Source organism: Serinus canaria, chromosome Z (assembly GCF_022539315.1).
Source record: "Serinus canaria isolate serCan28SL12 chromosome Z, serCan2020, whole genome shotgun sequence".
NCBI lineage: Eukaryota > Metazoa > Chordata > Aves > Passeriformes > Fringillidae > Serinus > Serinus canaria.
The window spans coordinates 651,356-666,654 of NC_066343.1; the positions used below are offsets into that span (position 1 = coordinate 651,356).

Below are 15,299 nucleotides of genomic sequence, written 5' to 3' on the forward strand. Positions count from 1 at the left end.
ACACAAGTCTTTTATGTTTATCTTAAAACTACAGTTAATCTACTTATTTAATTTTTATGTATTTATATATAAATGTAATTGTCCTCTTAATAAGAATGGTGATATCAAGAAGATAGGTTACTAAAGTCTGAAGCATTCTGGTATATAAATAAGCTTTAATGGTTATGACTTTGTATGGTGTGAGCTAATCAAGATATTACTTGATTATAAAATACTTACAATGAAGTAGGTAACTTTCAATTTCCTTGATATAAATCAAGGTGAGCTTTTTATATATTTTGGATGAAGTTCTAACTAAAGGTCAAATGTGCTAAAAAAAGGCATTGAATAAAGAGAATTATTAAAAGGGTGATTTTCAACTTCAACTCTGGCGCTTCAGTTCCCTGGAAACAGCTTTCAAATAGCCTATTCTATATCTGCAAGTGAAGCTGTAGAGTCTGAATTCAAGTGTTCATGTCACACACTGATATGCTTAATTTAGAGGGCAATTTGGTGTGGAGAAGACTTTCTTTTTAATAATTATTAAATTAAACTTACTTTAACTATATAAATTATAAGGTACTTTCAGCTGGTTGCAATCACAAATTCTTTCATCTGCCTAAATTTTAATTTAGCTATGTGGGTTTGTAAGTTGGGAGGCTAGCCATTGGAAATAGTCTTTCTTTAAGTAAATTTGTAACAACAATTTTATAATTCTTATAGATTTTAACATGCCAGTAAAGAAACATAAGTATCCTTAAATTCTTTTAATGAATACAACCTTAAGGATACATGATCTATGTTTTTTGCAATGTGATGATTGTGTCTTTCTTTTCATGGGATTAGTTTAGTTCACTTTAGTTTAGTTTTAATTTGGATTCTTTGAATGAATGTTTCTGAAATTTCACAAACTATGAGGGGCTGAACCATAACATTACTCCATATGTGTCACTAGCAGTCACAGTACATGTGCTAACACTGTTTCCAAAGTAGCAGTCCCATGATGTTTCAAGTGATTCAGTCCAGCCAGAGTCAGAATATCAGTGCTTTCCTTACTTCTTCTGTTCTGAGTATACAGATATATAACTGCTGACATAGGAAAATGAGAAACTGAATTTTCACAAATGCTTTCCAAGTATATTTCCTGCCATTAAACAGGTGAAGAAGAGGAATCACTCATGCACAGAAGTATCTGATAATGACACCATGTTGTCAAAACGAAATGTCATCTTTTGTCCTTATTTATTCTGGAATGTCTAAATTTCTGACACAGGGACTAGAGCAAGTGCAGTAGATATGATGTATGTGATAAATAGGAGGTTCTACCTGAGTAGTCTACCCAGCTTCAAACATAAATCCAAGTTGGCTATATGTAATCAGAGGGGCTATTCACTAAAATGTCACTGCCAAGCACCTAAGCCTATCCTGTTGATAACTACTGGAGAGGCAAAAACTGGTGTCATATTCTCTCTTCCCTTTTTCCTCTTATTTTCCTCTGATTCTTGTTTAGAACCGTTTGTCATCTGAAGAAGTATGGCTGAAACAATCTTTACAATAACTCTCAAATGGGACTGGCAAACAGCACCAGTGCAGAATTTGATCTAGACAAACCTTCCTTTATGCAATATTTGGGCATACCACATTAAATAAAAGACTTTCAGCAGACCGCTTTTGTGTTCTTGTAACCCTCCAGCATAACTTACAGGGATGAGACAGCATTGATTTATGCTGGTAAATGAGCTATTGTCCCAGAAAGCCCCAAGCATACTGTGCTATGACTTGATGAATAGTCCAGATAAAGAGGAGTTCTAAGAGGATGATCTAAAATTAAAGCCATAACAAATAAAATGTTCATGATTAACCCATATAAAAAAAGAAGGCTTTGTGTGTTACACCACATTTTTAGAATCTTTGTGCATAAATGCCAGATCAAATACTTAAAGTAGTGATACTATTCAGTCTGCCCAAATCCAAGTCATGAGGGTCAATCTTGTTAGTTTTTTCTGTGTAAAAAAAAAAAAAAAGGAGGGATAAAATTGAAAGATATATTAATTAAAGATGATACAGCAACCTCAAAAATTAGGAGATCAGCCAGTATCAATATGCTTCTCATTTTAACTTATAAATTAAGATCTAAGACCAAACAGGAATGAAAGAATAAAAAAAGCTAATATTTGATGCTTCATTTAATTTTGTTGAATAGAGAGATAGGATTAAGTCCTTTATAGACAGATCTACAGATATGTACAAATTTTAGGTAAAAGAGATAATCTCAAATACACAGTAGCTGATACAATATACAGAAAAGCTGACTTGTTTTGTTTTGCTTTTGTATGCTATCACCAGTTCTGGCAGGTACAAACATATGTTTATAGTAAAAAACATGTTTATAAGTTCTGTGCTGCTAAAATGTTCATAAGGTAAAGGTCAAAGAATATTTCATTCCCTGCTGAGCAAATGGTCAGGAAGCACATTTGTCTGCATTTCCTGTCATAACAGGAAGAGTGTAACTTCTTCCTTTCCACAATGGCTTCAGTTCTGCTTCCCACCTCTAGCTCTTTCTTCCCCGGGGGTTTCTAAACCATTCCTTGCAAGACAGCGAGACTGTGCCTGTGTCTGCACTATTTTTCTGCTCTGTTGTTTTGGCAGATGTACTGCACTCTCTTCACTTAGGCTTCTTGCTCACGCTTCAAATTAAAAGCAATTTGACCTATTTACCTTAGGATAATTCACTCCAAACTGTTCAGAACATCATTTTATAATACAAACTTATTTAACCTCAAAATATTGCATTCTAGAAATTCATGGCTCATTTCAGTAGCCCTGTTAAAGTTTTACTTCTCAGGTAGTCTTCAATAACATGAAAAGTATTTCCAGAGTTGTACAGATCACCACAAATTAGGAGTCTTGAAAACTTGGGGTACAAATCTTTTCTTGCAGAAACCTGACTGAAAAACCAAGGTCACTGTCTAATTTTAATGCTATATTTCAAGTATATATCTGTGTTAAATTCAATATAAGCAATTAATAAAAATATGTAAAAGATAAAATGTGGGATGTTTAAGACAAAGATTAATTGAACAAAAAATTATGCTTAGGTGCATCGTCAAGCAGTTATGTTTTCATGTGAAAACATTTCCCTGGAGACAGGTAGGGAAATGTTATGTCTTGGATAAAATGAAGATGCCCCATGAAGTAATAATGAAAATATAAGTAAATAGGTGGAGAAAATGGGGTTTTTTAACCTATCTTGTGCTCATGTTTGCATTAATATTCAATGTTCTTTGCTCTTTCTACAGGGAAACTTCTGATTCAGACAATAATCTCTTACCCTTTCCTTTTAAATAGAGCTGAAACACAGACAAAAATAGATACATGAGGCTGAAATTATTTTTGAAACTAGCAGCATTAGGTATCAAAGTCAGTAGAACAAATCTAGGTCTTCCTGCAAATGGTCATTTCCTTCCAGGATATTCTTCCCTTGGCCCATAACTTTACTTTAATATCTGCTTTGCTTTGTTCTCTAATGAGCTGATAACTCATAATTCTCAATTTATAGCTTTGCAGATATTCTGAAATTAGAGAATGGTAAAAAGCCTGGGCATGAAAATTTTAAACAGCAAGTGTATGTTACTGTTGTACCATACAGATTTACACAGATGTGATGCTTTTAAAAGGGTGTCTCAATGTTAAACACCTTAATATTGAAGTGTAGACTTACTATGGTATTCAATAAAAGTTAAGACCCCGGCAGCTCATTACAAATTTAAAGAAATGAATGCTGTGCAGAAGCATGAGATATGATCAACTCAGTTGTAATTGTGACTCTTCAGAAGCAGGAAAAAAATGCAAAATTAATGAGCAAGAAAATCATAAGGACAAGAAATCACCATGTAAGGCTTCATATTTCCTAATAGTAATTAGAATAAAAAATGGGGATTAAATGCAAGAGAGTGTTCCAGATCTGACAGGAGAAAATCGCTGGGTCAATATGCCCTCATTCCTGGGTTAATATACCTCTGGATTTAGCTTACAGACCATGGATTTAATAAGATATTTTGTGAGAGACCTTATATAACAGTAAGACAATATAATTTATGTCATTACGCTTATGTATTTTAGGCCTGGACAGCCCTGGCTGTATGGCTGAAAAAAATTTCAGATGGTTCTCATCTGAAGCAGACCACAAAAGGCTATCGTTAAAAATAACAAAATATTTCACATTTATACAAAACCCAGGAAAAACACAAGGACTTTTCTGAGACAGAGGAATACAATTCTTCCTTCATATGTTGACCATAGCAAAGGTAGATAAATTATTTCTTTCAATAAAGAAAACACAGGAAAATAAAATTCACACGTTTTTTTCCAAGTGATCTCCCTCTTTTTCTTTTTTTAACCCATCCTAGAAGTGTTACCAGAATTCTTCTCCAATCTAGTCAATTGAAATTTCTGCAGAAAGAGCTTGTAGCAGTCAGGAACTTCTAGCATTAGATGTGAATGCTAACTTTTTTGGCTATTGATTCTGCTGATGGTGGAATAATAAGTAAGCAGTCACAGTCTCTTTGAATGGTCTGTTGACAAAGCTAGCACAACCTCACAACCTTGCTGAGACTGAACAATATTACCAGGGATACATTCCTGGTATACATTTGTAAAGACTATATTATCCAAGAATTATCACTGGAATAAAAAGAAAGTATTTGGTCACGTTGTCTAATTATAGCAGTATTCACTTGAGAGTTTTGATTTCCATTTAATGCTATGGTAGCAACCAAATCACACAAAAGAAATAAATATTTAATCTAGGCCTGGCAGTTATTTATTTTCCTTCTACATGTGTCAAAAAACAGAGAAAGGGAATTTCAGGCAGTCTTCTCTGAAACCTTTCCAACCAAAGAAATCCATGATCATTCATAGAGTGAAACATTTGTGCCGTCTTTGTCACCATAAAGTATCAATGAGGACTAGAAAAATATAGCCAACTTGCAGCCCACAAGAAACATCATTCAGTGGCTGACACAGAGGAGGCTGAGAAATTAAATGGAAAATCAAGAACAATAATTTGCTCCCCAGACCTTGAACCATTTTGCAAATATTCTGATTTCCAAACAGATTCACCTTTGCACTAGGAGAGGAGACGGAATAACAAAGCTACTGCTATAGCTCCTCATTTGATACATGTTCCACACATTTTTACCAGCATGTGCCATACTGCAGAGGATTTACGTGCTTGAGAACAGCTGAGGATGCACCATCCAGGTATATCATATATAATATACCTTGTATTGTGAAACCATAGTGGGTTTGAATGTAAGCAACAATAAGTAAGTTTCTAGCCAAGCCACTTGATGCTGTTCTTGCAAATGTTTTTGGTGAGGGAGAAAGATAATATCACCCCCTGTAAATGGAGCTACAAATAGGCTCTGTGGAACTGTGCTTGAGCTGGTATCTTACCTTCATTAATCAAAAAATTTTAATCATTTTTTTGTAGTGCAACATTTTGATCTTTTTTTCTAAATATATATATATTTAGGCAATCAACTAAGAAGACAAAATAGGAATATAAGAAAGTTCATAGTTTAAGATTATGTGAAATAATGAAATGTGAAAGTTAGAAAACAAATAAACTGATATGGCCATGCTAAAGCAGCAATACCTTAATAATGCTGTGCTAAAGCAGCAGCTGTTATTAAAAATCCGGTTGTATTTAATCACATATATATTACTAAAATTAAAAAGCCTAATCCCATAGTCCAATGAAATGATGAAAATTTTTTCATTTGCTTCATTGAGCTTTAAATCAAGGCCCTACATGCAAGATAAAGTCAGTAGAAATTCTTTAAAAATTATGAATAATATATTAGTAGAAATAAGAAGCAGAATCAAGCCAGTTTTACAATATGGCAAGTAAAATAATGTAAATCTGTATCTCCAGCCTCACAGTGGCTAAGATGCACTAGCAAATATTGTATTGGGGTTGTTCAGCCAGGAAAAGAGAAGGCTGGGACTTAACCACAGCCTTTTAGTACCTCAAAGGAGTCTACAAGAAAGAGGGAGAGAGACTTTTCACTAGGGCGCGGAGTGACAGGACAGGGGGGAATGTATTCAAGCTGACAGAGAGTAAGTTTAGAGTAGACATTGGGAAAAAATTCTTTACTGTGGTGGTGGTGAAGCACAGGTACAGGCTGACAAGAGAAACTACACCTGCCCTGTTCCTTAGAAGTGTATGAGGTCAGGCTTTGAGCAACCTGGTCTTTTGGAAGGAGTCTCTGCTCACAGCAGTGGAGTTGGAAATAGTTTTCTTCCAGTCCAAACCATTCTGTGATTCTATGAGTCTAAGAAATGCTAGTGAGACAAACACTTCCTGCACTAACACTACAATTGTTAGTATTCTAGTATTACAGTTTTATTCATAATTATTATTTCCAAAGGCTGGTTCTCGAATTCTTGAAACTCTACTGTGAATAATTTGAAGACTGTCTTCTAACTGTCCCCTTTTTTTTTAAAGAATATGTAACCATTTAAAAGGTTTTATTTTACAAAAGTGGGGCTAAAATCTATATTTGAGCAAGCAAGTTGAGATTGAAACTGGTATGAACTAATGTTTGGAATGGCAAAATTTTGTGGTATCATTTACAAAATAATTCAGGTTCCCTTCAAAAAGAAGCCATTATAACATGGACAAGCTTCAAACAACTACTGACTTAATATTTATAATAAATTCAATTCAACATTTCACATCCAATTTCAGCTCCATGCTATCAGACAATTAAAATAAATATGATGACATTTATATATTGTTAGAATTGCTTTTTAGCTTCTCTCACCAGAACAGGCAACTTTTAGGAAAAACACCAAATGCATCCATCAGAAGGAACATTTTGCTGTCACACATGATTTTCTGCCATAGAGATCACAAGTTACTACTAACACTACAATATTTAAAAATTCTTGGAAAGCATATTTAAGGACTATAACTTGTTGTTATGACTAGGCTGAGTTTTTTATGACTTTATGAAATCCTCCATGACTAACAGCTTCTTAAAATATCCCTGAATATATGAAGAATTTTGTAGATCAAATTATTAGTATTACTATATTGATAGTAACTCAGTATTAAGTTCTTAAAGATCAGCTACTGAAGATTATTCCTAAATTGCAGCTAGGGGTAAGAAGAACATTAATCACAGTATTAAATAATTATATGGAGAGATTCTCACAAGTGTGAATCTCCAGTTTCAACAAAACATCCACAGGCAGTCATTTACATCAAATGTAAACAGAAGTAATTTTCACCGATATTATTTGAAGATATCAGTTAGTGAATTTTATTTTTGTGAACACAGGGAAGATGATCATATTTTAGCTAGCAGAAGTAGTGTTGATAATATGTGACAGCTCCCTAGCCATTTGATTTTAAGTAGAGTTAAAAGTTAGTTAATCTGTCCTATTGGACCTATTTATCCTTGGCCACTTGGTTTTATGACTACAACATGCTAGTGTTATTGTATGTGGGTTTTAGAATGTGTCAGGCTAAATTCTTCTTAAAATTCAGACAGGAGAAGAGGAAACTTTTTTATGATGTGGTATCTTTTTTATATGAAAGAGGTAAAAATAAAGACACTGCAAAGGTGAAAGAGCACCAATAATTGGGATGTCTGAATTTAAATGAAAGTATTCATATTATAATAACTCATAACAGTTCAAAAATTTAGTACTGAAAGCCTGTGTCCTGAAAACAACTCACAGATGTGCTTAATTATGTTTATTCCAGACTGAACTCAAAGCAAATAGAGTAGAGGACACACAGGAGTCTATAGAATAAAGTCTTCAAGCAATAACTTCCTAACTGTTCATGTAACTGAACTTGAAAACACTGTGTGTGAGGTTTCAGGTTGTTTACAAAAGTATTTTTTCTTTGATAGTCTAACATACATTGTGTGTATGTATATGTTGGTATATGCATAAGTACATAAACTGATCAACTTTTTAATCACCTTTAATAATTAGTTAGCTTATAAATATAATATGATTCTAAAGTCAGGTATTTTTGCAACTCACCTGTCTGTTACGTTCATCCATAATCCTTGTAATCTGAATCTTTTTTCTCCCCATAGTCCCCGTTTTTTTTTCTCTCCTTCTTCCTTAAAATTACGTATTTTTCCCTTCTCTTTTATTCCTCTTTCCTGTTTCCTCAAAACAAACCTCCTTCTTCAGCACTTGCACCACTCAGTTCACAGTCCCCTGCATCCGTTCCAGCTAAACACAGAAAGGAAATCAAATGTTACTTTGAAATTGATAACCAGAAGAAAGTTATTACATGGAGCTGGCCAAGCATTCTCATTATAATTTAGTGTACAAGTAAATTTGAACTAAAATTTACCGCACTTATAAAACAAGTAATGCATGGAGGAAAACCAAAATTATTTAAAGTCTTATTTCTATGAAAGAAAACACCAAATACAAATATATCAAGAAACAAAGAAAAAGACTGAAGTACAAGTTGGGAAAATTTTAATGGAATTAATGTCTCCAATTCTAAATATCACTCACAGCTCTAACATGAAAAAACACTTAAATCAGACAGTTAATAAACTATTCTGTACCTATGTATGCTAAGCAGGCCAGCTAATTTATTTTTGAAGAGAAAACAATTTTGTGCTTTGACAGCAGAGGTGATAATTTCCCTCACTATGCAAATACAATGGGCATTTATTTAAGTGTACTTGATATATAAGAGTTGCCAGCTACTTTAAATCCATAGCTCCTAATTTTATTCTTTCAAAATATAAATTAGTGAATGTATTACTGGAGATACTTGAAAAAATGCTAGTGCCCTTTTCAGTCACTTCATTTTAGTGTAAATTCTAAAATGTTCTGCAAAGGATTTCTAACCTGCAAACACATATTTTCTTATAAAAACAGAACAATGGAGGCAGATGACAATTTTAAGAAGGTTTTGAAAAATATTTTCACTGTTTTAGTAATGCATGAGCTTTAAAATGCTGGCTCTGTCACAGAGCTGAGGGAAGAAATGTACAGTATATAATAATACACAATGCAGGAAACATATTTCACAAAATTTTATAAACCACATAATTAATTTATATAATATCCAAAGTATTTTAACAATAAAATACTTTTATTTTAAAAATAAATGAGTCCATGGAAATAGTGAAAAATACAAAAAATTATTTAGTATAAGACAAAAGACACAAATTTTTCTGCTTTATAATCTCAGTTTACCACATTAGTATATTTTCATATGTTTTAGGTCAACAGCATAAAGAATATAGAATAGGAAAAATAAATCTGAACAATATGGATTTTAATGTTCTTTTGAAATGCAGTAAAAATATTGCCTTGGAAGTAAAAATTTTGTAATTTTAAAACAGAGGCTGGTATTTCCTCATTTATTCTAACTAATAGTATCTCAGCCAACCTGATAAATTCTCACAGTATATTGCATAACATTAAGCTGATATCCTGGTCATTTAATCCATTATTTGGCTCTGATTCAAAGCCACTGAGGTAGAAAAGTTAGATCTCACTCCTTCTGATCTTCAATTCTCTTTTGATTTCCTTACCATACGGTAAACTTTAAACTGTTCAAGTCTTTTATCACTCTGAAGAAAAAAAAATTTAACAAATATGCAGTCAGCCGGAGTTTTCTAGCTAGTCATTATGGTGTAATTAATCTGTTGGGTTGATTAATTAAAATCTTCAAGTACAGTACTTATTATATTTCTATATATGAATGTGTTTTTTACATTATTTTCTAGGCATATTTGTATATTATTACCTTAATGCAGAACACAGAACATGGAACAATTCATATTGTAACTATAATAAAATATAGACTGCAAAAATTCTTATCTGCTTTTTATATTTGAAAACAATAGCTACTCGCTGCTTAAATGGATACAAATGTTGTTGATCATATTTGCAGCAACGACAAAAAAAAGAAGACCAAAAATTTGAAATAAATTTATTTTGTAAATGTATTTTTAAAAGCTTATTTTCCAAACAAAGTTAGGAGACAGTCTTTTCTGATTTTCAGTGTTGACAAACAAACCCAGTCTATTTTTAGAAACAGTTTTATACTTCCTTGGTTTGGGTTTCTTTCCTGTTTTTCCTATAGTCTTACTTCCAACACAAAGCACAAATTAGAATGGCGTTTCCCATGCATACGTGGGACTCAAAGAGTCTGTTTTCTCTGCAGAAGCAAACCCATACTCTAATCCACGGCAAGTGCACATGGAGCAATTTCCTTTTCTTTCATTCAGCTGAGGCCGGTGGTGCTATTGGTTTACAGCTCTGCCTGCCAAAGCTATTCCTGCAGTGAGGAAGGTCAGGGTGGGCAGATTAGAGCAGTTGTGGCTGGTTAGTGAAGATGAGCCGCTCTGCAGATCAAGATGCTTAGTGACTACAGAAAAAAATCACTTAATACTGAGAAAACCCCGTCAGGAAGCATAAAAATCACAGCAGAGGAGCAGTATGTTGAGTCCCTCCCACACACTTACCAGTTCTACATTTAAGACCAGTCTTCAAACAACAACAGCTTTTACAGACAGTTTAAACTCAGAACCTTAAAATTCCTGTGATTTACACAATTGCATTTTCAACCAATTCATGCAAGACTTGATAAGCAGAATTTTGTACAAAACCTATAATTAGGTCATCTGTATGAAACATGTAATTTTCAAAGAAATATAACTTTGCTTAAACAGGCAGAGTAAGGTTTTCTTGCATGGATTAAAAAAAAAATCTTTTCTCCTGTATGTCTTAGTTTGCCTTTTGCTTACTAGTCCAATTTCAAATAAAAAGTTTTCAATTTTTCCATCAAATTCATTTCCTTTTAGAAACCCTCCCCCACACACACTGCCATCTATCAACACGTCCTTCAAGTGCTATTCTTACTATGTTTTAGCTCATAGTTCAATATATTTCATTAGTACATACATAAAAAATATTGTAGGACTGATTCCTAATTAATGAAATTCAGATAAGTAAATCAAGTTATCTCGTGCAAGGGCTGTAACCTGCAAAGCTTGGTAATTTCCAAGTCAAACAGAATCTAAAGAACTCTGGAGACCAACAAATCCCCATGGCTGCTTAGGACTTCACCAGTGCTCTCAGTGCCTTTTGAAGGTTCTTGCAGAACCAAAGATTGCAGAATTAAGTATTTAAAGTTTATTACTGCAGTAATAAGTAAATATTTAAAGTTCCTGTTAACTAGTAAGTTATTTTACTAACAATAATAAAGCACATTGACTAGAAAAGTTGAATGTACTTCAAAAATCAAATAGTACATCAGGCCTCAATTATCCAAATGAAATCAAAAAGGAGCTTTGTTGGAGTAACTCCACACAAAACTTCCAACTTAATAATATAATAATGTGCAAACAAATTACATTTAAAGAAACATGGAGTTAAATGTTATTTTGTTATAGTTTTCTGCATTTTTTTGCAAAGCCAAGTGGTTAAAAAAAAAATCAAAACCAAAACAAACCAGACTGGCTTAAAAAAGAGGAACTTTATTTTTGGTGGTCTTCTGTTCATTATATGATTTGGCAAAAGGCAGTGGTAGCTGGCGGAAGATTGATCTGAGACTCGAGAAGGGAAAAGAGCTAAAGGAAAAATGCAGCAAATCGCTTGTCCAGTCCTGTCTCTCTTTTGAACACAGACACACAGACATATGCACACACATACACACACATGCACACCCGCTATCCCCTCTCTGCAACACAGAAGAATCTTGACAGAATGGCAGGAAGCACGCACAGAGCAGTCAGGGAAGGATATTAAGTCAGCAACCACGAACAATAAAAGGTGTAAAGGTGCTTCCTTCCCTAAACTGTTCCAGAAGTGCAAAATGGGAACCAAAACTGTCCACTTCCTTCTCTGAGCAGAACGGTCTGAATCTGCCCTGCTGCAACACCCCAGACAGAGAATCCTTTGAGCAGTTATACCAGGAGAAATAAGGAGTATCAAAATAAGACAGTAAAAATATTTTATTTATAAACAAAAGAAAGAAGGCAGCCAGCAAAAAAACTAAGTTAAAATGTGCTAGAGTTTATAACATTTTCGTGGTTGCTTTACAAAAGTAACAAACTTGTCATAAAGATGTCTTTGTTCCATTAAGCAGCTTACATTCTGAGTTGATTAATAAGGTTAAAACTGAAGAACAAAAAAATTTTTTCTTTATTATGCTGATTTAAGGAAGTAAAGAAAAAAGTGCTGTTCCCTTTCTCCTACCATTCTTATCTTGATATACAAAAGTACCATAAAAGATCTATGAAATCTTTTTATGCAAACTTGTTTTCTCAAACAAGTTTTGCATCTGTGTCTAAAAATGTCCATGTACTGAGTAGGCACTCATCATCTACTTTCATGATGAAAAAGTAGCTGCAAAAATGTAACCATGTACATTGACAATGAGTGACACATATTCAGATAAAATGGTCACTCAAATGGTTTCTGTGAAATCTTGACTATGTTCCACACACCTACAAAGGCAGCTACACAATGAAGAAACAGCTGGGCATACTGCATCAATTGAAGAAATCACTCACAGTCACCTTGAGTTGGGTATAGTTTAAAGAAATGCAGAGGAGGTTGAAATTATCTATCATGTTATCTGACTGAAATCAGCTGACATTAAAGATAGAAGTGGTTCTTTACATTTACATGGTGGTTTGTTTGCATAGTCATAACAAAGGACAGAGTTTGGGGCATTAACAGAAGGTTGTGATAAAATTACGTATGTCATCACCATGGCAATATACCAGTAAAGCAGCAATGGTATGATCTACAGTATGTTTCTCCAGGCAGAAAGCCCTGTAAAAATGAATTGGAGTAACCTTAAGCTTTCAAATATCCGATCACAACATTCTGATCTAGAAATTAAACATAATAAATAAATTTACACTTTGGTGTTTTGATCTTAAGGGCAGGCTGCCATATGAAAAGGTTGAAAGGGAGTTAATTTTAATAGACTAAATTTAACTTTCAGGAGATCATGAATTTGGCTACAGGAAGTATAAAACAAACATTTAAGTCATAGCAAAAAAATTATAATAGATTAAGTACTAGAGACTACTAGAGAGACACTATGTCAAACCAAAAAATCTGTAAATAAAGAAAATATTTTTAATCTGTAACTCCCAAAGCTTATTATACTATCAGTTATCTAACCTGACTTCTGACTTATGGCATAATCAAAATGTTCATAAAGTTGCAAACTAGACAATCATTCCCAATATGTAAATTGCTATTTAGAATTTTAAGAGAAAACTTACATTAATTTATTTGAATTAATAGTTCATTAATTTTTCTACTGATTTTGAAAGCATCTGCTGGAGTCATAATATTATTTCTACTGGTAGTCCATTTATGTGTGTGTTTATGTATAAAGGATAGTAGAATGTATACATTTTAAATCTGAACTTCTAGAGCTGTACCTTATTTGCTTGTTTACATTTCAACACACTCCTAGTATAATGACAATTTCCTTTCTTGCAGTTTAGTTACTGGCTTAATCAATACTGTTATTTTCTATGCCTTGGAACAGCCATGAGAATATTATGCAATGTGATTTATTTCTTTAAATTTGGAATTATGCACTTCTGAAGACTCATGGTAAGAATGCTTCAGACAACTGTGGTCTGTTTAGCTTACAACTCAAATACAGTACCAAGTTATCTCACAGAGTCAGAACTTGTGCATCATGGGTGGAATAGTTCCTTGTTTTGCAAAGTTCCCCTAAAAAGTTTTTTGGGGCAAACTGAACACCATTGCCAAAATAGCAGAGAAGATGATACATCCTAACAACTGCCATATTTTATTGTGCCACACACCCTGCTTTTCAAGAGACTGAGGTATCCAGACACAGAATATCTCGTCTGTAGCTGCCTCTCTATTTAAGCCAATCTATGCCTGTATGAAAGGAAAAGAGTGACTTTAGCTGATCTTTCACAATATGTGCCGACATACAAGCATCCAGTGCAGTGGTGGAAGATTTTATGAATATTGCATGCATGCTATACCAAACCTGGTCATGCTGGTAAAGAACCATGAAAAAAGATCAAAATGCTTCCATGTGGAATTTACTGCAGATGATGAGTCATTCTTTGCAGCAGTGGACCACAGGAAGAAATCACCAGATGAAAACTTATTGCCTAGACTCCAGTAGATATGTGCCTGCTATGCTTGAGGAAGAAAGGAAGACCTGGCTAATTTACAACATTTCTGAAGATGGCTAAAATGAAGGGTAGTGTTTGATTTGTAAAGCAAATAAAGCAGACACTAATTAGATTTTAAGGAAAATAACTAAGTGAAATGTTAGTATAAAATATATACCTCTAAAGAGTCAAATTTAAAACTACAATAATTATTGGCTGGTGTTTCCATGTGTACCCATCACTCAAATGAAGAAAATTTAAAGAAAATAGTTTGAAGAAAAGGTTTATATGTTTATGATTAAGTCCATAATGTACCCTTAGCAGCTAGACAGACATAATGGCAGTCTGACTAACATATATGGAATAAGATCCATAATGTGCTTCAGACTGTCTCAAGCATAACACTTTATTCAATTGGACACACTAACACTAAAAGGGGAAAAAAATAAAGGACTGAAAACAGAATCACCTAATTGGTCTGAAAAGGAGACTGTGGCTAGGAATGGGAACCTGACTGAAAATGGAGTAGGGAAATTGGACCACTGCAAATTTAACTATGAGTCTTGACAGCTTTGAGCTAATAATTTGATTGCATTGCATTATGCACAAAGAATGTAATGAAAGGTGTTTTACAAATTCATTCTATTATTTACTGAGCTAAAGAAGAGGAAGCACTTAAGTGGTCAAAAGGGTAAGATTTAGCACCTTGTGAGTTGAAAAGGTCTTGGAGCTACTCTGATTTGGGTCTTCTTGTACTGAAAGACATATTACACACCAGGTAAAATACTAGTGCTACAGTTTGGGAGCAGTCTTAAACACAGAAGACTTTGTAGAGTGTTGGCTTATTACAGGAAAATGTAGGATCTCTAGTGTTACATCAATGCATCACCTGAAAGCAACTGTGGTTAGATCTAGATGTACAGATTTGTTACTAATGTTTGCATATGAGGAAGTCTGTGGAACTTAAAACCCCAAAATAGCTTTTAAGAATCAGGAATTATTCCAGGTATTATTGGAAAAAACTATAAAATCCAATATCAAATCATGGTCTGAACTTGGGTACAGGTGCTTAGTGACGCCAATATCAGTGACAGGCAATCTGAGATTTTCTCTATTGAAGAAACTATGGATTAA

General features: G+C 33.7%; 1 protein-coding gene across 10 annotated transcripts in view; it reads right to left on the bottom strand.

The window, feature by feature from the left end:
• The window catches only part of MEF2C (myocyte enhancer factor 2C), a 133,233-nt gene that overhangs the window by 67,289 nt on the left and 50,645 nt on the right, over positions 1-15,299 (bottom strand). For all 10 annotated transcript variants that reach the window (XM_050986518.1, XM_050986517.1, XM_050986521.1 and 7 more), the window contains one exon: positions 8,044-8,241. In XM_050986518.1, the coding sequence (XP_050842475.1) occupies positions 8,044-8,097 (54 nt within the window). In that variant the 5' untranslated portion in view covers positions 8,098-8,241. The remainder of the gene's footprint in view (positions 1-8,043; positions 8,242-15,299) is intronic.